The 23,702-nt window shown below is 47.8% G+C and overlaps 1 protein-coding gene across 3 annotated transcripts in view; it reads right to left on the bottom strand.

Moving 5' to 3' along the window:
- NCAPG (non-SMC condensin I complex subunit G) overlaps positions 1-23,702 on the bottom strand; it is a 281,872-nt gene that overhangs the window by 90,237 nt on the left and 167,933 nt on the right. For all 3 annotated transcript variants that reach the window (XM_070757387.1, XM_070757390.1, XM_070757388.1), the window contains exons 12-15: positions 22,486-22,665; positions 19,714-19,824; positions 18,588-18,707; positions 10,045-10,254 (exon numbers count right to left, since the gene is read on the bottom strand). In XM_070757387.1, the coding sequence (XP_070613488.1) occupies positions 10,045-10,254; positions 18,588-18,707; positions 19,714-19,824; positions 22,486-22,665 (621 nt within the window). The remainder of the gene's footprint in view (positions 1-10,044; positions 10,255-18,587; positions 18,708-19,713; positions 19,825-22,485; positions 22,666-23,702) is intronic.

Genomic DNA, 23,702 nt, shown 5'->3' with positions numbered 1-23,702 from the left:
TGGGGGTTTGGAAGGTGCTACTTCTCCTCCCCAGCTAAACCCCCAAAGCATGTTCGGTGCCACATGATTTAGCGGCGAAGTAACGTGAAGGATTGGAAAGCTGAAACCGGGCGTTTTCAGCTTTCCAATCCTTCACGTTACTTCACCGCTTGGAAGCTGGGAGGGGGGCGGAACGTCTTTGGCCACTTAGCTCTTCCGTCCCCCTCCCAGCTTCCAAGCCGCATTCGCCTTCCTCCGCAGCCGCGGTTCCGAGTTGGGGGGTGGGGGGTGGGTGCTGGCAAGTCCCCCAGGTTGGCTGCAGTCTTTTAAAACAGCCCCGCCGCTTCTCAGCTGACTCCTGAAGCGCGGAAGTTCGCTTTTGGCTTCAGGAGTCAGCGGAGAAGTGGCGGGGCTGTTTTAAAAGACTGCAGCCGACCTGGGGGCTTGCCAGCACCCACGAAACCGCTGCTTATGCCGGGCGGCTCGCCTGGAACGCCAGCAATGCTGCCCGGCCGATTGCCGAGCGGGGGCAGGAGGAGGCAGCGCCGCACCGGACCCTTCAGGCCGCTCCACCCAGGTCGAGCCCCATCCCGGGCGGAGCGGCCTGAGGGGTCCGGGGGGGCGCTGCCTCCTCCCGCGCCCCGCCCCTGCTCGGCAATCGGCCCGGTGGCATTGCTGGCGTTCCAGACGAGCCGCCCGGCATAAACAGCGGTTTCGTGCCTCGGGCCGGGCAGACAAGAGGTCTGGCGCTCCCACAGGGAAGGGAAAAGGCGGCGGCTTAAGCCCTTCCCTGTGCTTTGGAAGCCGCCGAACGCCGTCAGAGGGGCGCGTCAGCGGCGGGAGCCGGACCCGGCCGCCCCCCCCCCATAGCAGAAGCCAAGCCCCCCCAGCCGAGCCTGGTGGCAAGCTCGCCCCCAACCCCCGAGATCGAGCGCACGAAGAGGCATCTCTCGCCTTCTGCCGCTGGCCGCCCGCTCTCTTTCGCCCAGCGCTGCTTTGGAAGGCGCGACGGGAAGAAGAAAAGCGGCACGGCGGGCGGCCAGCGGCAGAAGGCGAGAGGTGCCTCTTCGATGTGCGCGGACCCCCCCCACCCCCAGCAGAAGCCAAGGACCCCCAGAGTGGGGCAGCAGGGGAGGCGACCGCCTCTCCACTCACCAACTGCCGGGATAGGAGCCGAGAAGAGCCGGGCTGGTTTACTTTCCTTCCTTTCCGGAGTGAGCCACTCGAACAAAGCGTCACGCCCCCCTGACGCTTTTGGCGGCAAAAGAGCCCAGCGTCGCTTCGGAAGCCGCCGAAAGCGTCAGGGGGGCGTGACGCTTTATTCGGCTCTGCATCAGCTTGGGAAGGAAGCAAAGCAAGCCAGCCCGGCTCTTCTCGGCTCGTATCCCGGATTTGAGCTCGGGAGTCGAGCAAAAATTTCTCTCCTCTCCCAGCTCGTATCTCGAGTAGCTCGTAAGTAGAGCTGCTCGTATGTCGAGGTTCCACTGTATTACAAAATTCTCTTATCCAAATATGGAAAATAATTAAAAAACAACAATATACTAAGGTACCAGAATGGATTTCACCAATAGAACTAACATATCATCCAAATTTAATCGGGCCTCACAATACAATCAGATATAAAGAATTATTAGATCAACAAATGAATATAAAAACAAAGGAAGAATTGGAATATAACGGTAAGAAATTAGATTGGTGGACATATCTACAATTAAAAGATGCATACCAAAAAGACAAAAAGGAATATGGTTTTCTGGTGGGAAGGGGTGAATTGGACAGGACACTATTAAAAAATGATGTAAAATATTAAAAAAATTGATTTGTTATGAGACAGAAGTGGAAATTGTAAAAGAGAATATGATAAGCTGGGGAATGAATTTTGGCTACACAATTGAACTGGAAAAATGGGAAAAATTATGGATTAACAATTGGCAGATGACAAGATCAACCGCATTCAAGGAAAACCAATTAAAAATGTTCTACAGGTGGCACCTATCACCAGAAAGACTAGCAAAAATGTTCCCAAAAACCTCTCCAATATGTTGGAAGTGTAAAAAAGAAAGAGGCACATTCTACCACCGATGGTGGACATGCACACAGGCAAAAAAGTTTTGGAATAAAATAACAAATTGGCTAAAAGAAATAGCAAATGAAGAAATCGGAAAAAACCCAGAATTATATTTATTGGGTATTTTCAATTAAAAAAATAAAAAAAGAGGTAAGATATCTAGTTATACATATACTAACAGCTGCCAGAATAGTATACAGTGGTCCCTCGAGTTTCGCGATCTCGATCTTCGCGAAACGCTATATCGCGATTTTTCAGCAATTGTGACCATCTCGATCTTCGCGAACGCTATATCGCGATTTTTCCCACCCGATGAGGTCACTCTCTTCCTTCCTTTCTCATCTTTCTTTCTCTCTCTCTTTCTCTATGTTGCTTCTTCCTCTCTCACACTCTCTTCCTCCCTCTCTCATCTCTCTTTCCTTCTCTCTCTTTCTCTCCCCTCTTGCTCTCGAGTGGCCGCCTAGCAGCTGATCTGCTCGGCAGCGCAGCAGCAGCGAGGAGCCGAAGATCTTCGGCTCCTTGCTGGTGCTGCGCTGCCGAGCAGATCAGCTGCTAGGCGGCTGAAGGAACCTTCCCTGGGTCTTCCCCGCCGCCTCGGATCCCGCTGATGCCCGCCCGCCGTTTGCCGCTTGCCCCGTTCGCCCGCCGCTCGCCTCGTTCGCCCGCCGCTCGCCTCGTACGCCCGCCGCTCGCCTCGTTCGCCCGCCGCTCCCCTCGTTCGCCCGCCGCTCCCCTCGTTCCCCCGCATCGTTCGCTCGCCTCGTTCACCCGCCTCGTTCGCCCGCCCCGTTCACCCGCCCCGTTCACCCGCCTCGTTCGCCGGCCTCGTTCCCCCGCCTCATTCGCTCGCATCGTTCACTCGCCCCGTTCCCCCGCCTCGTTCACTCGCCCCGTTCACCCGCCTCGTTTCCCCGCCTCGTTCGCTCGCCTCATTCCCCCGCCTCGTTCCCCCGCCTCGTTCGCTCGCCCCGTTCCCCCGCCTCGTTTCCCCGCCTCGTTCGCTCGCCCCGTTCACCCGCCGCTGTCGGGACACCCCCCACCGCAGCACTTTGAATCCCGCCGCTTCTGCTGGATACGTGCGATGGGGGGGCGAGCTGCCACAGCCCTGGCTTCCGCGCCGCTGGTCCCACCCACCGCCCGCCAAAGACGCCCAGCGAGAAAGAGGCCTCCGAGCCGGACTTGTTGCTTCTGCCTGCCAAGAGAGCCGGGCGTAGGCAGCAGCCGAGAAAAGTCGGCGCGGAGGTCTCTTTCTCGCTGGGCGTCTTTGGCTGAGGCTGCTTTCTTTTTTCCGGGGGGGAGGGAGAGAGAGCTTCTCCCCGCCACCTCTCCTCCGCCGGAGCTCTGCCGCGTGCGCCCCTTCGCAACCCCCTCGCTCCTTGTTCTGACAGCCCCCCCCCCACCGCAGCACTTTGAATCCCGCCGCTTCTGCTGGATACGGGCGTTTCACTTTCCCTCCCAGGCAAAAAGGTGCCGGCATTCTGGGATGATGGGGCCGGACTTCCCAGGCGGAAGGCGTGCCCCTCTCCCCGGCATCTTTTTGCCTGAGAGGGAAGGTGAAATGCCCCGCGTAGCAGCTGCTACGAGCGGCGTTTCACTTTCCCTCCCAGGCAAAAAGATCCGGCCCCATCATCCCAGAATGCCGGCATCTTTTTGCCTGGGAGGGAAGGTGAAATGCCACTCGTAGCAGCTGCTACGAGCGGCGTTTCACTTTCCCTCCCAGGCAAAAAGGTGCCGGCATTCTGGGATGATGGGGCCGGACTTCCCAGGCGGAAGGCGTGCCCCTCTCCCCGGCATCTTTTTGCCTGGGAGGGAAGGTGAAATGCCCCGCGTAGCAACTGCTATGAGCGGCGTTTCACTTTCCCTCCCAGGCAAAAAGATTCCAGCATTCTGGGATGATGGGGCCGGACTTCCCAGGCGGAAGGCGTGCCCCTCTCCCCGGCATCTTTTTGCCTGAGAGGGAAGGTGAAATGCCCCGCGTAGCAGCTGCTACGAGCGGCGTTTCACTTTCCCTCCCAGGCAAAAAGATCCGGCCCCATCATCCCAGAATGCCGGCATCTTTTTGCCTGGGAGGGAAGGTGAAATGCCACTCGTAGCAGCTGCTACGAGCGGCGTTTCACTTTCCCTCCCAGGCAAAAAGGTGCCGGCATTCTGGGATGATGGGGCCGGACTTCCCAGGCGGAAGGCGTGCCCCTCTCCCCGGCATCTTTTTGCCTGGGAGGGAAGGTGAAATGCCCCGTGTAGCAGCTGCTATGAGCGGCGTTTCACTTTCCCTCCCAGGCAAAAAGATTCCAGCATTTTGGGATGATGGGGCCGGACTTCCCAGGCGGAAGGCGTGCCCCTCTCCCCGGCATCTTTTTGCCTGGGAGGGAAGGTGAAATGCCCCGCGTAGCAGCTGCTACGAGCGGTGTTTCACTTTCCCTCCCAGGCAAAAAGATCCGGCCCCATCATCCCAGAATGCCGGCATCTTTTTGCCTGGGAGGGAAGGTGAAATGCCCCTCGTAGCAGCTGCTCCGCTTCTCAGCTGGGAAGCGGAGCTGGCAATGGCGGACGGCGCGCGCGAGCGCGGGGATACCCCAGCTCTGCTTCCCAGCTGAGAAGCGGAGCTAGGGTGTCCGCAAGCGCGCGCGCGCTTTTGGGACACCCCCATCTCTGCTTCTCAGCTGGGAAGCGGAGCTGGCAATGGCAGACGGCGCGCGCGAGCGCGGGGATACCCCAGCTCTGCTTCCCAGCTGAGAAGCGGAGCTAGGGTGTCCGCAAGCGTGCGCGCGCTTCGGGACACCCCCCCCTCCGCTTCTCAGCTGGGAAGCGGAGCTGGCAATGGCGGGCGAAGGGCGGGTGGCGGTGGAAGTAAAAACACCATCTGCGCATGCGCAGATGGTGTTTTTACTTCCGCACCGCTACTTCGCGAAAAATCGATCATCGCGAGGGGTCCTGGAACGGAACCCTCGCGATGATCGAGGGATCACTGTATGCCCAACAGTGGAAAACAGATAAAATAATAATACAGAAGAAGAAAACATAATAATTAAAAAAATACTAGACTGTGCGGAGATGGACAGGCTATCCAAAATATTAGAGGGAAATGAAAAATCAGATTACTATAAAACATGGGCAAAATTCTATGATTGGCTAAAAGAAATAAATAAATAAAAATTTATGCAAAGCAACATGTCAAATAAAAGAATTCAAAAATTAATATTATGTAAAAGAAGTGTAATTCTCTGATCAAACATCCCCCCCAAAAGTGGGGAAACTTTCATTTCCCAAATGTTGTATATATATGTTTTTATGTATGTTTTTTCTTTTGTCTTGTATGTCACATTTGTAAAATATATTTTTTTTAAAAAAAGAAAAGAAAATTGAAAAGCCAAAGGTGAAAATAACAACAAAGTTCTGGAAAGATCTCTGGGAGGTGGAAAAGGACTATAACAGGTGTTCTGTCGTGCTCTCTAGTAGACCCCTCCCAAAAATTTACAGGTACAAATTTCAGACACACACACGTTTGAAAATTCAAAACAATGTTCTTTATAATGAAAATTCACTTAACCTAAGCCCTCTTTTGGTATAGCAAAGAGCACTCGTTTCCAAACAAACTGGTAATTTGTACAAGTCCCTTATCAGTTCTGTGATACTTAGATTGCAGCTGTGAGGCAATTCACAGTCCTTCTTCTTTCACAAAGTGAAACACACTTTGCTCTGGTTTAGTTTCAAAGTGGGGAAAAATCAGCACACAAAAGGTCAAAGTCAGTAAAGCAGTCACGAAACACAACGATCAGATAATCCTCCACAATGACCAAACCCACAGGCTGATCTTTATAGCAGCTTCACTAATTACCACAGCCCCACCCAATCATTTTCTTTGATAATAATCTCTCAGTTGTTGTTGCCTATGCATTGCTCTCCGCATGCGTGGCTGTATCATTAACTCTTGTTCTGAATCCAAGGAGGAGCTAGATAATTGATCTCCTTCTGAGCTGTCTGCCACATTCTCCTCCTCCCTGTCACTCATGTCTTCTTGGTCACAGGAGCCTTCATCAGCAGATTCCACCGGGGGCAAAACAGGCCTGCAGCATTTATTTATTATTTGGATTTGTATGCCGCCCCTCTCCGAAGACTGTGTCTTCCCCACATCCACAATCCTTGGGGCAGGAGCTGGGCCAGAGCTAACCACAACAACAGGACTGCTGGGTGGATAAAGGAGTTTGAGAAGGAAATCTCAGGGAGCAATATGCAGCAGCTGGAGATAACACCTGAAATGATTGCAGAAAGAGTGAAGAGGGTAAAGAACTGGACATCCCCTGGCACTGATCAGGTGCATGGTTTTTGGCTGAAATACCTGACCAGCCTGCATGCAAAAATGGCCGAATTGTTCAACAAAATGCTGCAGACAGGAAATATCAGTGAATGGCTTACAACTGGCAGAACATATTTAATACAGAAAGACACAGCGAAAGGAGCCATGCCAGGAAACTACAGGCCAATAACATGTTTGCTGACCATGCTCAAACTGCTGACAGGTATCATAGCTGACAGAATTCAGGACTACCTAGAAAAAAATGACATCATGCCAGTGGAGCAAAAGGGCAATAAAAGATGAAGTAGAGGTACGAAAGACCAGCTTCTAATTGATAAAATGATTTCGGAGAACTGTAAGAACAGGAAAACAAACCTATACATGACCTGGATTGACTACAAGAAAGCCTTTGACTCATTGCCACACAGCTGGATCATAAAATGCCTGGAAGTCATTGGAGTCAATGAAAACACCAGGAAATTCATAGAAAAGGCGATGAAATATTGGAATACTGAGCTTTTTGTTGGGAATGAAAGCTATGGACTGATCAACATCAGAAGGGGCATCTTCCAGGGGGACTCTTTGTCCTCATTGCTATTCATCATCGCTATAATCCCGCTGTCACTCATCCTACAGAAAACAAACCTAGGCTACCAAACTGCTAGGAATTCACCAACATTTTCACACCTGCTGTATATGGATGACCTGAAGTTGTACAGAAAATCAGAAACTGAGATACAGTCATTAACCAACACTGTGCGAATCTTCAGCAATGACATCAGCAAGAGTTCGGCCTGGATAAATGTGCCACAGTGGCACTGAAAAAGGGGAAAATCACTGAAAGTGAAGGCATTGAAATGCCAAATGGTCAAACCATCAAGTGCCACCAGCCAGAAGCCTACTTGGGCATTTTGTAACTGGATATCAAACATGGCCATGTAAAAACTATGATCAACAAAGAATACATCCAGAGGACCAGAAAAATTTTGAAGAGCAAACTGAATGGTGGCAACACTATCAAGGTTATAAATACTTGGGCCATACCTGTCATTAGATACACAGCTGGCATAGTGAACTGGACTCAAGCAGAGCTGGACAACCTGGACAGGAAAACCAGAAAATTAATGACGATCCGTCATACACTACACCCCCGCAGTGATGTTGACAGGCTGTATTTACCAAGGAAAATAGGCGGCAGAGGACTCTTGCAAGTGAAGCAGACAGTGGAAGAAGAGAAGCATGCATTAGCTGACTATGTGAAGGAGAGCAAAGAGTCAGCGTTGATGGAGGTCAACAATAGGAAGCTTCTCAAGGTGAAGCAAACTAAGGACCAGTACAGAAAAACTGTAACTCAAGGTCGTATGGGCAGTTGGCGGAACAAAGCATTGCACGGCCAGTTCTTGGAGAAGATTGAAGGGAAAGTGGATAAAGCAAAGACCTGGTCATGGCTTACAAGTGGAACACTCAAAAAGGAGACAGAAGGACTAATACTGGCGGCACAAGAACAGGCCATTAGTACAAATGCTGTCAAAGCCAGAATTGAAAAATCAACAGACGATCCAAAGTGCAGACTCTGTAAAGAAACAGATTAAACAATCGATCGCATACTCAGCTGCTGCAAAAAGATTGCACAAACTGACTACGAGCATAAACATGATTCTGTGGCACAGATGATCTGCTGGAACTTGTGCCGGAACTACCATTTACCAGTGGCAAAGAACTGGTGGGATCATAAGCCTGAAAAAGTTGTCGAAAATGAGCAAGCAAAACTACTGTGGGAATTCCGACTTCAGACTGACCGAATTCTGAAGCATAACACACCAGACAACCTGATTGTGGAGAAAAAGAAAGTATGGATCGTCGACATCGCAATCCCAGGGGACAGCGGAATTGAGGAGAAGCAGCTAGAGAAATTAGTGAAATACGAAGATCTAAAAATCGAGCTGCAACGACTCTGGCATAAGCCAGTGAAAGTGGTCCCAGTGGTACTTGGCACGCTAGGTGCAGTGCCAAAGGATCTCAATGGACATTTGAAAACCATCGGAATTGACAGAATCTCCATCTGTCAATTGCAAAAGGACGCTTTACTGGGATCGGCAAACATAATTCGCCACTACATCACGCAGTCCTAGGTGCTTGGGAAGCGCCCAACTGGTGATGAAATATGAAATCCAGCATAGTGATCTCGTTTGCTGTTGTATTGACATAATAATAATTTATTAGATTTGTATGCCGCCCCTCTCCGAAGAGAAGTATCTGGTATAACCCCAAGCGCCCTTTGAAAGCCGTCAGGGTCCATTAGACGTCTGTGGTGGAACCACCTAGTCGGTTCCGCCTCCCTGCGGGGGGTGATTGGAGCAGAGAAGTCAAGCCCCAATAGAAAATGGTCTGACCATGGCAAAGGCAGCACATCTAAGCCCCTTAATCTCAGACCATTGCTCAATTGCTCTGAGAGAAATATCATGTTGGGTGTGTGCCCCCCTTGTGAGTCGGACCCTGTACTACTTGAGTCAGGTCCATGGCTGTCATGGTGGCCATAAACTCCTGTGCCAGCCAGAGGATTCACCGAGCGACAGTAGATTAAAGTCCCCCAAGACCATAAGTCTGGGGTACTCTAGCAGCACAGCCAGGGCTTTTGACACGCAGCTGGGAGGCAAGTACGTGAGGAACACGCCCACCTGAACCCCTAGGTCCAGCTTCACAAAAAGGGACTCGCAACCCGCAATCTCAAGAACAATGAGTCTACGCAGGCCAATAGTCTCCTTGGCTGTAATAGCCACTCTTCCGCCCCTTCCCTGGGGTCGCGGCTGGTGCCATACTTGAAACCCGGCTGGGCAAATTTCAGAGAGGAACTCCTCCTTCTGGGCCCAGCCAGGTTTCAGTCACACATACCAGGTCGGCCTCTTCCTCCAGGATCAAAAATAATGAGGGAATGATTAATGATTGTCATAGGGGTCAAATAAGCTGGGTTTGGGTGAAACTTGACTTTGGTCTTCGAACCTGGCAGGTTTAAGGCTTTTTTTCCCAACTCCCATTCCTAAGGTAACATGACTGGTGGAGAAATTCTGGGAGTTGACTCTTTAAGCTGTCAAGTTTGAAGACCTCTGGGTTAGAGGTTAGGAGTGCAAGGGTCTTCGAATCTGGCAAGTTTAAGGCTTGTGGACTCAACTCCCATTCCTAAGGTAGCATGACTGGTGGAGGAATTCTGGGAGTTAAAGTCCACAAGTCTTGAAGCTGTCAAGTTTGATGTTTGGAAAAAGTGTACATGGTTTTAAAAAGTATACATGGTTGTAAAACGTATTCTGCTACACTGGCATTTTATTAATCAATATAATACCATTTGGTTAAGAATACTTTTTTCCTTGTTTCCCTCCTCTAAAATCTGGGAGGATCTTATACACCAGTGCATCTTATACACCGAAAAATACGGTGCGTATGAAAACTAGTCATAAGTCACTTTTTTCAGTGCAGTTATACCTGTGAACAGTCACTACAAGTTATTAATCTGAAGCAATTAAAAAAGCTCTCATGACTATTTCAACATGTGTCTCATCAGATGAGTGGTGTATAACTGACATTGTTAGCATTCTTATTTTTATGCATTTTTTATGTTGTTAATATCTGTCAGGGAAATATTTTACTCAAATATACTCTATTTTTCACACATGAAATTTACATCCATATTTGCTAGTTTCAATCATACCTCACTATCTAGAAACCCAGAAAGAAGCTGAAGAAGGTTGTGAGTGGTAGCTGTTTCTTCTTCTGTTTCCTTAGTTTTCTCACTCTCATTTTCTTCATTTCCAGTTTGAACTCTTCTGTCTTTGAATGGTTTTATTCCAAATATCATTAACTGGTCAAACAGTGCCTTTAAAGCACTCAATTTTATCTTCATTTCATCAATTTGCAATACCTGAATAGGAGTAGAAGGACCAAACAGGACCTATGAATTCATATAATTTAAACTATAAATGATTGGTTGAGCCATAAAAAAGCCACTTTGACCCCTTGCCGTTTCTTGGACTCTTTAAAGCAGTTCCAAATTGGACTATAAATCTGAAGTTGATGAATGGCCTCCTCAAGATCTTTATGTTCCTTCAAACATGCAATCAAGATAGAAGCAAAATAGCCAATTTCTGGGGAAATGTTAAAATTGAAGTTAGAAACTGAAGCAGGGGATTTCCGATACACAAGAAACTCCACCCACAGATCCTCAATTTGGCCCAGAACAGGACAGTCAACATTTGGTCATACTGCCAAGAAATGTTGACAGCAGTTTGACTCTCTGGAAAGTTATTTCAGAATAGAAATTGGAGTTTTATCTTTCTTCTCCTGTATTCCCATGCTTAGCCCCCCCCCAGTCCCCACCCCACATCTTTTTCATTTGTTTCCCAATCAACTTCTTCTGCTAATGCCTCTGCAGCTTCAAACTGGTTGAGGGAACAAGTCACAGTGCCAACCCTTGGTGGTGCAGTGGTTAAAGTGAGTACTGCAAGCTGCTTCTGCTGACTACTGGCTGTAATTCACCAGTTTGTTTATTTATTTATTTATTTATTTATTTATTTATTTGATTTGTGTGCTGCCCCTCTCCGCAGACTCGGGGCGGCTCACAGCAGTGATAAAACAATTTTAATGTAAATTTTAATGTAAAATAACAATTTTACATTAAAAAACTAAAAAAACACTTATATAAAAACACACACACAAACATTCCATACATCAAACTACATAGGCAAGGGGAGATGTCCCAGTTCCCCCATGCCTGACGGCAGAGGTGGGTTTTAAGAAGTTTACGAAAGGCAAGGAGGGTGGGGGCAGTCCTGATCTTCGGGGGGAGCTGGTTCCAGAGGGTTGGGGCTGCCACAGAGAAGGCTCTTCCCCTGAGTCCCGCCAGCCGACATTGTTTAGTCGAAGGGACCCGGAGAAGGCCTGTGGGACCTAACCGGCTGCTGGAATTCGTGCAGCAGAAGGCAGTCTCGCAGATATTCTGGGCCGGTGCCATGAAGGGTCTTATAGGTCATAACTAACACTTTGAATTGTGACTGGAAACCGATCGGCAACCAATGCAGACTGCGGAGTGTTGGTGTAACATGGGCATACCTAGGGAAGCCAATGATTGCTCTCGCAGCTGCATTCTGCACGATCTGAAGTTTCTGAACACTCTTCAAAGGTAGCCCCAGTTCAAATATTACTAGGCTCAAGGTTGACTCAGCCTTCCATCCCTCCTAGGTGGGTAAAATGAGGGCCCAGATTTTGGGGGGCAATATGTTGACTCTGTAAACCGCTTAGAGAGTGCTGTGAAGCACTGTGAAGTGGTATATAAGTCTAAGTACTATTGCTATAACCATAGGAAACTACTCTGTCCTAGAAGAATGCCATTCTACCATGGATATAGGACAGGCATCTCCAACCTGACAATTTTTAAGACTTGTGGACTTTCGCTTCCAAAATTCAGTTAAAAGTTGCAAATCTTAAGTGTTAAAAGTTGCCAAATTTGGAGATCCTGGATGTAGGGCAATGGAAAGAAATGTTTCCAATTTTTCAAATCCAACGTTTAGAACATCAGATGCTGATATTACAATTGAAAAGTATGAATTTTCCTGCATAAGATTTATCTTAAACAGAAAGTGAAAATGAGAAGATAGGAAATAAAGACCACAGCTGTTTGCAGAAATATGGAATGACAGCATTTAATGGTCCAGATTTGCCTTTTTTTTTTTTAGTTAGAAGTTCCACTTCCCAATTATAATTTCCAGCAAGATCACTACATAGAATTTTTGGCCAATTGTAAATGGGAAATGTTTCGGGGGGGGGGGGGAAGGCAAATCTAGACCATTCCTGGCTATTTCTTTGCAGCCCACCCATCCACTTGCCCTCTTAGCATGGTATAAAGCAATACTGGACCTTCTTTAAAATTCCAGGATGCCAACAGAGTGGTTCCCATCTGCTTGCAAGACAGACCTTTCAATCCAGGAAGGGAAGAAGTGTGAGAAAGATACTTCAAGGAACTTCCCTTTAATTACAATAGGTTATTTAGAGCGTTACTTGATAAGTTTTAAAGAGTCTGATACATCAGACTCTCCTAGCAACAAAGATATTTTCAAGGTACTAATATTTTGCTTAGTTCACCAGCATTGCAGGACCTGACACTGAACTTGAAAGTCAACCAAATCAATTTATGCCTACTGAAAGAAAGGACCGTTGAACTTACCTGAACGGTCTTCTCGATGCACTGCAAGGAGAGTCTAGGATGGGTAATTCTTCAGTCTGATTGGTAGGGACTGAGTTTAATTTAAATATTAGGCAGGTGCCGCCCCCTTAGCCCTCCAGTCTAATTAAAACGAAGGAGCAGTAAAGTCCAACACATTTATTGAACCATATGAAAAAACACAACAACCTTAAAGAAAGGAACCTTAAACCATAACATGGCCCCTGGTCCAGAGCCGGGTGGGTCTGGACTCTCCTTGCAGTGCATCGAGAAGACCGTTCAGGTAAGTTCAACGGTCCTTCTCCAATGCACTTGCAAGGAGAGTCCAGGATGGGATATGCCCAAGAAAAAACTCAAAGGGAGGGAGAAGGCTGGACCAGTGGCTCGGCAAAGGAACAAACCTCCTGTAGGACCCTCCTCCCAAAAGCTGCCTCTGATGAAGCATAGGAGTCTATACGATAGTGTCTTATAAAGGTTGAAGGAGCAGCCCAAGTGGCCGCCCGGCAAATGTCCTCTAAAGATGCCTGTGTTCTCCATGCCGTCGAGGTGGCAGCACTGCGAGTCGAGTGTCCCGTGATCCCATGTGGCACAGGCGAACCGCTAGCTCTGTAAGCCTCCGAGATACAGTCGCGGAGCCAACGGCTGATAGTCTGGGAGGAAACTCTGGACCCCATAGAACGTGCAGAAAAGGATACAAACAAGGCCTCTGAAGCCCTAAAGGACTGAGTCCTGCGAATATAGATTTTAAGGGCTCTCCTCACGTCCAGCTTGTGCCATCTCAACTCTAAGGGATGAGTTCCATGTGTACAAAAATCGGGCAGCACGATGTCTTGTGCCCTGTGAAAAGTGGTATTCACCTTAGGTAGGAAAGCCGGGTCCAGCCTAAGGACCACTCTGTCCGGATGAAAGCGACATAAGTCCGGTCTTGTAGACAAAGCCGAAATCTCTGAGACCCTCCTGGCAGACGTAATGGCTACCAGAAAGGCAGTCTTAAGAGTCAACAGCCGTACAGGAACCTGCCGTAGAGGCTCAAATGGAGGTGCTGTGATGGAGTGAAGCACCAAGGACAGGTCCCATGACGGGAAGCGATGAATGACTGGCGGTTTAAGATTAGCCGCCCCTCTCAGGAAGTCTCTTATCCATGGATGTTTGCTCAAGGGGCGATGACTGTCCAATGTAATGATGCTGGATAAAGCAGCCACATGTCGACGAAGAGTATTCGGGGCGAGGCCCTTGTCCAGACCTGCCTGCAGGTATGTCAGTACCATAGGAGGAGAAGCTACCTGAGGCTCAACCTGTCGTAGTGCACAGAACTTAGAAAAGGCCTCCCAAGTGGCCTGGTAGATCCTCCTAGTAGAAGGCCTATGGGCAGCCTGTATGGTATCAATAACCGTGTCTGGCAGAGCGTGACTCCTCAGACGTTCCCGCTCAAGCACCACACGGTTAGCTGCCACCACTGAGGCTCCGGGTGTGACATGGTCCCCTGGAACAGAGAGATTCGGTGGTCCGGGATCCGCCATGATGGAGCAATTGAGAGTTGCATCAGGTCTGCGAACCAGATCCGACGGGGCCAGAATGGGGCCAGCAACAGCACCTCTGCCTGCTCCTGTAATATTTTCCGAATGACTCTGGGAATGATGGAAACCGGTGGAAACGCATATAAAAGACCCGGAGGCCATCTGAGGCGCAGAGCATCCACTCCTTCCGCTCCCTGGGATGGAAATCGGGAGAAGAAGCGGGGAAGCTGGGAGTTGAGACACGTTGCAAACAAATCCATAACCGGCACCCCAAACCTCCTGGTGATCTCCAGGAAGATCCCGGGTTCCAGTTGCCATTCCCCTGGATCTAGTGTCTCCCTGCTGAGCCAGTCTTCACAAACGTTCTCCACCCCAGAGATGTGTTCCGCTGAAAGCGATGCCAGATTGGTCTCTGCCCACCTGAAAAGAGACTCCGCCTCTGCCATCAGCCTCCCTGACCGTGTTCCCCCCTGTCTGTTGATGTGGGAACGCGTGGCTACGTTGTCGGTCATAATCAATACGTGCTTCACCAGGTGAGCAAAGCTGTGGAGGGCTAGTGACACTGCCTTCAGTTCCAAGAAGTTTATGTTGACGTTGCAAAGGTCCTGCTGCGACCACAGGCCTTGGGCCATTTGTGAGGAAAGATGTGCTCCTCACCCCTGCAGACTCGCATCGGTCGTCATCGTGAGGAATTCCCTTTCCAGAAAGGAGGAACTGCTGCTCAAGGCCGGAGACACCCACCACCGGAGAGATCTGCGAACCCTGGCATTGAGGAAAACCCTCCTGCGAGAATGGCTCGATTTCTGCTTTTGAAAGGGGAGAAGGAACCACTGTAATGGTCGAAGGTGGAACCTTGCCCACGGCAGTATGCCAATGCATGACACTAGCGTCCCTAGGAGCTGGGACAGGAATAGCAGACTTGGGTACTGTTGGGAGGCGCAGCTCTCTCACCAACCTCCTGATTGTAGATTGCCTGTCCCGTGACAGAAAGACCTCGCCCAGTTCGGAATCTATCGTCGTCCCCAAGTGGGCCAGGCGAGTTGTGGGCGTCAAGTGGCTTTTGTCCCAGTTTATGGAAAAACCATGGTCTTCCAGGGTCTGTATGGTCAAGTGTAGGTCCTCTAGTGCACGATCCCTCGTTCTGGACAAAATTACGATGTCGTCCAAATACGGCATGAGACGTACCGACTGACATCTGAGGTGCGCAGTAGGGACGTCCAGCAACTTTGTAAATGCTCTCGGGGCCGATGATAGGCCAAAGGGCATCGCCCTGTATTGGAAATGTGCTCCGGCGATGCAGAATCTGAGAAATTGTCTGTGAGGAGGAAATATCGGGACATGGAGATATGCCTCCTTCAGGTCTATGGAGGACATTAGGTCTCTGTGGCGGATGGCTGCCAGAATTGATCTGAGAGAGTGCATCTTGAACCTCCTGTATTTTACATAGAGGTTCAAGCGCCTCAGGTTCAGAATCATCCGCACTCCCCCCGACGACTTGGGAATGAAAAAGATCGCCAAGTAGAAGCCCTTGCCTTGTTGTGACAAGGGAACCTCCTCTATAGCTCCAATGTCCAGTAAGTGCTCGACTTCTTTGAATAGGAGTCTTCTTCTCTCCCCATCTGATGGAACTCGACACGGGAGAAATCTGTGAGGTGGAGAGCAGAGGAATTCTATTCTCAGGCCCTGGGCAACTGTGGATACCGCCCAGGGGTCTGAGGACGTCGCCACCCATGCTGCATGGAAGGACAGCAGCCTTCCGCCCAGACAGCCGCTGAGCTCGGAGTCACTTCAACTTCTTGAAGCCTCTGCTTCCTCCTCTAAAGGGGCGGTGGCCTTGATAAGATCTATTCCTGTCAGCTTGGAAAGACCTGTCCGCCCGAAAGGACCCCTGGCCAAAGGAGCTCTGAAAATACGGCCTCGACGCCTGGGTGCCCATCGAGGAGGGCTCAGACCAAAAGGACTGCCTTCTTTGATAGGGAGTGAATCTCCTATCCTGTTTCCTGCTTGCCCTAGGCATGACCTTTTTCTTATCTTTATCCTCAATGAGGACGTCGTCCAGGACCTCCCCAAACAGCTTCTTGCCTTTGAATGGGGCCGATGCCAGGCTCCATTTGGACTTAACGTCCGCCTGCCAGCTCCTGAGCCAAATGAGCCTACGGGAGGCCACGGAGGAGGCCATTGCACGAGAAGCAAATTTGGCAGCGTTGACCGTAGCGTCCGCCGAAAACTCCGTGGCCGCCAGGAGCTTGTTGAGGTCTTGGCGGAGTCTACTATCCTCTGGATTAACCCTGGATTGCAGTTCTTGGATCCAGAGCATCGTGGCCCTGTTGAAGAACGATGCCGCTGAAGCGGCTCGAAGAGCCCAGGCCGCCATCTGGTGAGTCCTGCGTACCACATTTTCCGCTCTCTTGTCCTCTGCTCTCAGACCCTCTTGATACTCCGAGGGAACCAGGGCATTGGACACCAGGCTTGTCACCGGTTTATCCACAACTGGGAACTCCAGCAGGTCTTCCATCGCCTGATCAAACCTATAGAATCTGCGATCCAGGTTAGATGGCCCTTGTGCGGCGGCTGGGTTCTCCCACGGGCGCTGGATAGTCTCTCTGAACAGGTGGGAAGACGGAATGTGGACCGTCTCCTGCTTGGGGAAGACAAATAGGCCCCCAGCTGGTTGGGCCGTCTCAGAAGCCGCTGCCTGGTCCCCCTCACCTGCTTGCTCGATGGTCATCTTAGCTTTATTCAAAAGAACCCTGAAAAGGGATGACTTAAAGAGTCCAGGAAAACTGGGTGGTTCAGGGGGCTGCTCATCACCAGAGAGTTCATCCTCAGCCCCACTGAAGTCGCCTCTAGATGACCGCTCCTCATCCATTGAGCCTTCCATGGACAAGGTGACAGGGGCAGTCCAGGGGTCTCTAGACCTCATTGGAGGGAGTCCCAATGGAGACTGCTGATGTTGTTGAGTCCCCACAGCCACACCCTGGGTATAAGCTGTGGCAATGAGGTCTTGAAAAGACTGAGGCATGCTCTGCCATGCATCATTGGAACTGCGCAGGCCTGCAGCTGTAGGTGTAAAGGTGGCTGCCTGACCAGACTGGGTTGATGGAAAGGCTGGATATACAGACAGTCCTGCAGCACATTGTCTTTCAGCCCTGGATGCTGGCAGCCTCACCCTCTCTGGAGACCAATCTCTCTCCGTTGCTGTGCCTACCACCCCTGGCAGGAACATGGGGGAGGCCATCGACGGGGTGGGCTGATTGACAGAAGGAACAGAGGCCATTACCTTCTGGGAAGCCTCCAATTGCTTCTCCAGCGCTCGGATGCACTTCTCTGCCTTCCTCAGAGAGGTTCCCTGAGAGGCCTTAGTTTTCTGGGGCTTGTCCTTCGGAGTGCTAGGCCCTGCAGAGGCCTCCTCCACCAGCTGGGGTGTCTGATCTGCCATACTATCACTCAATGGGAGATTGACAGAGCCGGTGTAAAAGCAAGTCAGAAATTTTACCAACTGCTTTCACCGAACCCGAGCAAAATGACAGGCAACCCACTCGTCTGCGCCTGCGTGTTGCTGGGGCAGGATCCCTGCTCGGCAAGCCAGCGTTAGAAATCAGGCCATTTAAGCCCCGCCCCGCTGTCAAACTGCTCAACCAAAATGGCCGCCGGCCGGTTGTCATGGAAACGCCCAAGCCTGGGCGCGAAACCTCCAACGCCGGCCTTTGCACAAACATGGCCGCCGGGGCTGTCAGGCTATGGGCGGGAAAGCCTCCAAGTTCCCGCCCTTTCCTTGGCCAAGCGCCAGCCGTCCTCTGAACTGGGGCGATCGGGGGGGGGGCGCCTGCCCGATCCAAGGCCCGGCGAAGGACTTCTGGCATCCTGCCCCCTTCGGTATATTCGCCACGGGGGAGGGCCATCTCCTCTCCTCCGGAGTCTACCTCGGAGGTAGTTTCCCCGGGCGCTCACTCCCGAATCCACACTACAGGCCCCTGTGTGGATTCTCACAAGGAATGGAGGAGCTGCAGTCAACTGGTTTAGACCCACTGGAAGTCTGAAACCAGAGCTGCCTGAGGAGTCAACCCCCAGCTGCACCTGTGGAAAAATATTGAAGGAAAGGAAAAAGGCAAGTTATTTATTAATAACAAAACATCACTAATAAATCCAATTAAATAAGAAATAATCAATTAATCAATAATTAATCAATTAAGCTAACAACCAGTATACAACTAATGCCTAACTACTCAAACCAAATTTTATTGGAAGAGCAAGAAACTCTAAGTCCCTTTACTGCGACTGAGTTTTTTAGACTGGAGGGCTAAGGGGGCGGCACCTGCCTAATATTTAAATTAAACTCAGTCCCTACCAATCAGACTGAAGAATTACCCATCCTGGACTCTCCTTGCAAGTGCATTGGAGAAAGGAGAATTTCTCTGGGCCCCTTCACACATTTTACTATTCTTTTGGACTCAAGAATACCTGTGGCCTCAGGGTTCCCAAAGTCTATCTGACATTTCATGAGAAATGATATCTACTTACTTGCAACAGCAAAGTGAGGTGTTGCTGTGCAAACTCCTTGCTCTGTAGGCCACAGCAGCCCAAGCACAGCACTGCCATGTTTCGCACAGCAGGATGGATATTAGTTATTCCTGGAATTATCTAGAAGAACAAACATAGTAAGACATATTGATCAGAAGATAACCTTATAGCTGTTGCTTGCTAAGATATATTTGTAACTGAAGAAACCAGGATAACCACAGTGTCAGGCCGAAGCCATTTTATTTGGGATCTTGGGCCTGCCACAAGTTATATTATTCTACTATGTATTTTCTATTGTGAGAAAATGAGTAGGGGGATTGTATGAAATTGCTAGCATGTAGCCATAATTTCTTTCTAGAAAGCCAAGGTCATTTTTTGTCTCTGTACCTCTGCACCTGTACAGAAAGAGTTGGGTGGACTCTGCCAGGATGGCAATAGAAGATTAGGCAAAATGATGGACCTCTGGGTGCGGGAGCAAGGACCTGAACTTTCAACTGGGTGATGAAACCTGGGAAGTTTCAGATTCAGGTTTCACCCAGATGTGCCAACATTGCTCTATTAATAAATTGGAACTTTGAAGAATACTTTGCCTTGAACACTGATTTATTTTGGGATGTTATTTAGAATCTTGACACAGGGGATGTTTAAAAATCCAGGTGGAGGGCCAACTTCTTTAACCTACCCTGCAACCACCTGCAAACAAAAATGCATGAACTGATTTTATCAAACGCTCACACTGGTGGTCAAGTAAGCAGATGCCTTGCTCAAATATTTTTGAAAGAACTATATAAGAAAAGGACACAATCTAATTTCATAAATGAAAATAGTGAATCTCTAGCTGATATAAAGCCTGTAATTGCTCAGAAACTAAAACTGATTCCATGTGCAATCCAATGGATGGCTGAATTAGAAAAGGTGTGTGTGATGCCTGCAAATTGAAATTCTATCCAGCTAAAATTCATTTTTGATCCTTAAGCTGTCTTTTGTGATATACTTGTACAATAAAATGCAGAACAAAAATAGCTACCTGAGATAGAAAAAAGTATTTGTGACCACATACATATACCTGCTCCTGCTCAACACAGTTCTTCTATATTGTGATATATATCATAAGGTTGCTACTTACCAGGGATTCAATTATTCCATCCAATGTAGGTCCTAACCCTTTGGAAAGTGAGATCTGCTTCAAAAGTTGGTTGCACATCACCAAACACTTTAGAAGTGTTTCTGGATCACTCTTTTAAAATAAAAGCATCATAGTTTAGTTCAGGATTTTGGTCCGCCCAAATATTTATGATGCTTTCTAGTAACCAAGAATAGAAGTGAGCGACATTTAACAAAATTAACAATTTGTTTCTAAGGAAATCAAGCAAAATTTGACCCTATATTTATCATTGACTCCAGCTGAAGAAGTGGTCTGCTCAATTTGCCATCTTTAGCTCGTTTCAGATTGCAGATTATTCCAAAGCAACAGCCTCCTTCCAGCAACAATTAAATTCCCATATTTCACATCTACCATATTTTTTGAGTATAAGACACACCTTTTCGTCCCTAAAAGAGGCTGAAAATTTGAGTACATCTTATACTCCGAATGTAGCTTTTTTCAAAGCTTTCTTTCCAACCCTAACTAGGTACAGTGGTACCTCTACTTACTAACGTCTCTATGTACAAACTTTTCAAAATACAAACCGGGTGTTCACCTTTTTTTTGCCTCTTCTCACGAACCATTTTCAATTTACGAACCTTCGCTTCTCTCTCGACTGCTGCTGCTGCTGCGAGCAGTGGCCAAAACAAGCGCTTTAAAGTTTCTAGGCTCTGATGATCGCAAGGGAACTGGAGCCAGGCTTTGCCGTGCAGTGTCTCCCCCCCCCCCCCATTCCTTCGGCTACTGTCATGGCAAAGCGTGAAGGTGTTGGAGAAGAGAGAGAACGGGCAAGTGAAGGTAGCAGGGGGTGAGGGGCATTTTGGAAGCGAGATCGGGCGGAGAACGTAGCAGCAAACAAGGGGCATTTTGAAGAGAGATCGGACACAGAACATAGCAGTAAGCAAGGGGCATTTTGAAGAGAGATCAGGAACAGAACATAGCAGAAGGCAAGGGGCATTTTGAAGAGAGATTGGGCACAGAATCTAGCAGAAAGCAAGGGGCATTTTGAAGAGAGTTCGGGCATAGAACATAGCAGCAAGCAAGGGACATTTTGAAGAAAGATCAGGAACAGAACATAGCAGAAGGCAAGGGGCATTTTGAAGACACATTGAGCTCATAAAGAAGAGAAGCTGTTTGGAAGAGATCGTTTTGGGGTGAGGGAAAAGGAAGGCAAGGACACATTGAGCTCATAAAGTAAAGAAAACTGTTTGGAAGAGATCGTTTTTGGGTGGGGGGAAAGGAAAACAAGGACATATTGAGCTCATAAAGTAAAGAAAACTGGAAGACATTGTTTAGGAGTGAGGGAAACGGAAGACAAGGACACATTGAGCTCATAAAGTAAAGAAAACTGTTTGGAGGTGATTGTTTTGAGGTGGGGAAGAGGAAGACAAGGAGACATTGAGCTCATAAAGAGATCGTTTGAAGAGAGATTAGGCACAGAATGTAGCAGAAGGCAAGAGATCAGGCATAGCAGAGATTGGGCGGCTGCGGAGAGCTCCTCGGACTCTCTTCAAAATGCCCCTTGCTTTCTGCTACGTTCTATGCCCGACCTCTCTTCAAAATGCCCCTTGCTTGCTGCTACATTCTGTGCCTGAACTCTCTTCAAAATGCCCCTTGCCTCCTGCTACGTTCTGTGCCCGATCTCTCTTCAAAATGCCCCTTGCCCCCTGCTATGTTCTGTGACCGAACTCTCTTTAAAATGCCCCTTGCTTGCTGATATGTTCTGTGCCCAAACGTCTTCAAAATGGCCCTTGCCTGCCCGATCTCGCTTCCAAAATAACCTCTCACCCGCCGTTTCCTCTGGTCGCCACTTTAAAAAAAAAAAAAGCCTTAAAGTTTTGGATTTTCCTAAGTGGTTTGCATGCATTATTCGCTTTTACATTGATTCCTATGGAAAAAATTGCCTCTTCTTATGAACTTTTCTACTTACGAACCTGGTTACAGAATGAATCAAGTTTGTAAGTAGAGGTACCACTGTACTAATGATCTTCCCAGTTCTTACAGGCTTGCAAGCTCTTTCATTGTTACTCTCTGCAAAGAATGTTTTCCAAGCCCTAAGTCTTTGCAGGTTTTTGTTCATTGCTCTGTTTGCTCCGAATGTTTCTTTCCATCCCTAAGAAGGTGCTAACAATTTTCCCAGTTCTTACCAACTTGCAAGCTCTTTCATTGTTACTCTCTCCGAATAAGGTTTTTTAAAAGTCCTAACCAGGGGATAAAATAATGTGCTGAAGTTGACCAGATTAAGGACACTAGCCAGATGAATATCTGTTAGGCAGATTTTTTCCCCCCTATTTCCCCCCCAAAAAACTAAGAGGCGTCTTATACTCTGAAAAATATGGTAGTTTTGTTCTGCAACAATGCAGCTTGGATATTTTTTCCTAGTCCTTGTACATGAGAAAAAATCCATGTGTAAAAAAAACTAGGTATTGTACATACTGTAGGTAGATATAGAAATATTATGGGTCATTTCTTTTTTAATAACAGGCACTAGCATCACAGGTCATAGCAGGATTTTCAGGTTTCTCTTCCCTTGGAGTCCTTGACCCAACTAAGTAATATCTTCAGTGCTGGACTGAACTACTCCACATCAAGGATTTCACAGTTCACGTCCAAACTACAAATATTCTCTTTTGTCTTCCTCTTCTAAAAAGCCATTTCAAACAGTTGGGAAAAAACCATTTCATCACATGCACAGTTCTTAATATGTAAACGTGAAAACGCTGAAAAGACTAGAGCAAGTATAAAATACAGAACCTTTTCCATGCATATCTCTTCAGTTTTGGATTCTTCCGCCTCTTTCAACAAGCCACTCTTTATACCTTCCAGCTCTAAAATCCTCTCCTTTAACACAGAAGCATGGCTGAAATCTTGCATGGCTACGCACTTCTCTAGAATATCCTTTGCTTCCATGAGTTTCACTTTTATTTCTGCCAGCTGGAAAGAAAACAGGATTTATTTATTTATTTGTTTGTTTGTCTTCTATGCCGCCCAATCCCGAAGGACTCAGGGCGGCTTACAACATTATAATTGTACAAAAAGATACATGTCCTGGGGATACTAGGTATTATACAGGATCATGCAAAAAGAATGAACTGATTTCATGACACATTGCTTCAGTTCTCAAGAATCATTTGAAAGAGGAGTTATCTAAGTAGTGAAGGCCACACTGAACACTTGTACGGCAAGAAATAAAAGTTGATTGCGAGTAGAATACTTGTGACTTGGCTGAAGTTTTGTATTACTTTTCCTTAACAAAATATTATGTCATGAAATTAATTCATTCTTTTTGAATAACCCTGTATTATGGCTTCTACAAAAAGTAGACATCTCAATCACCCTGACTGCTGATTCCTGCATGCACCCCATTTTCTTGACAGTGCTTACTTGCAAAAAAATATTTTTTTTGTCTTTCCAATCCAGGCCATAAGCTTGGAATTTTCTGGTCTCCCAATGTTCATATCAAAAGAACTAGATGCTTCTCAGTTCCTGAAATCAACTAAGGTTCGATAAAGCCTGATACCTCATCACAATCTGGATTCAGCAACCTCTACTGGTATGAAGCATGAATATTCAAAATACCATCATTTCATATGACTGTGCTTCTCTCAAATGAAAATAGTCTTTTGAAATACTTTGTAAGATATAAAATAGCATACAATAAAATAAAAATAAAATAAAACACAGTAAAGTATACAATAAAAGTGTTTTAAAACAATATAAAAAGGGAAAAGCAACTTAAGTAGACACAAAAAAGTTCACCAATTTCTCAGCAAAGACCTGGATAAAGGAGAAGTCTTCACGTAATAATATTTTAAAAATAAAAAAAAATCTCTACTGAGAGTAACAATTTCAGTGGACAATACAACAGTTGAGCTTACCATTTTGAAGAGACTAAGATGAATGGTAACATCTTATTTAATATACAGTGGTACCTCGGTTCTCGACCACAATCCGTTCCAGAAGTGTGGTTG

Source organism: Erythrolamprus reginae, chromosome 7 (assembly GCF_031021105.1).
Source record: "Erythrolamprus reginae isolate rEryReg1 chromosome 7, rEryReg1.hap1, whole genome shotgun sequence".
In the NCBI taxonomy this organism is placed as follows: Eukaryota; Metazoa; Chordata; class Lepidosauria; order Squamata; family Dipsadidae; genus Erythrolamprus; species Erythrolamprus reginae.
The sequence above is the reverse complement of the archived record's forward strand: the minus strand, read 5'-3'. Positions and strand labels throughout refer to the sequence as shown.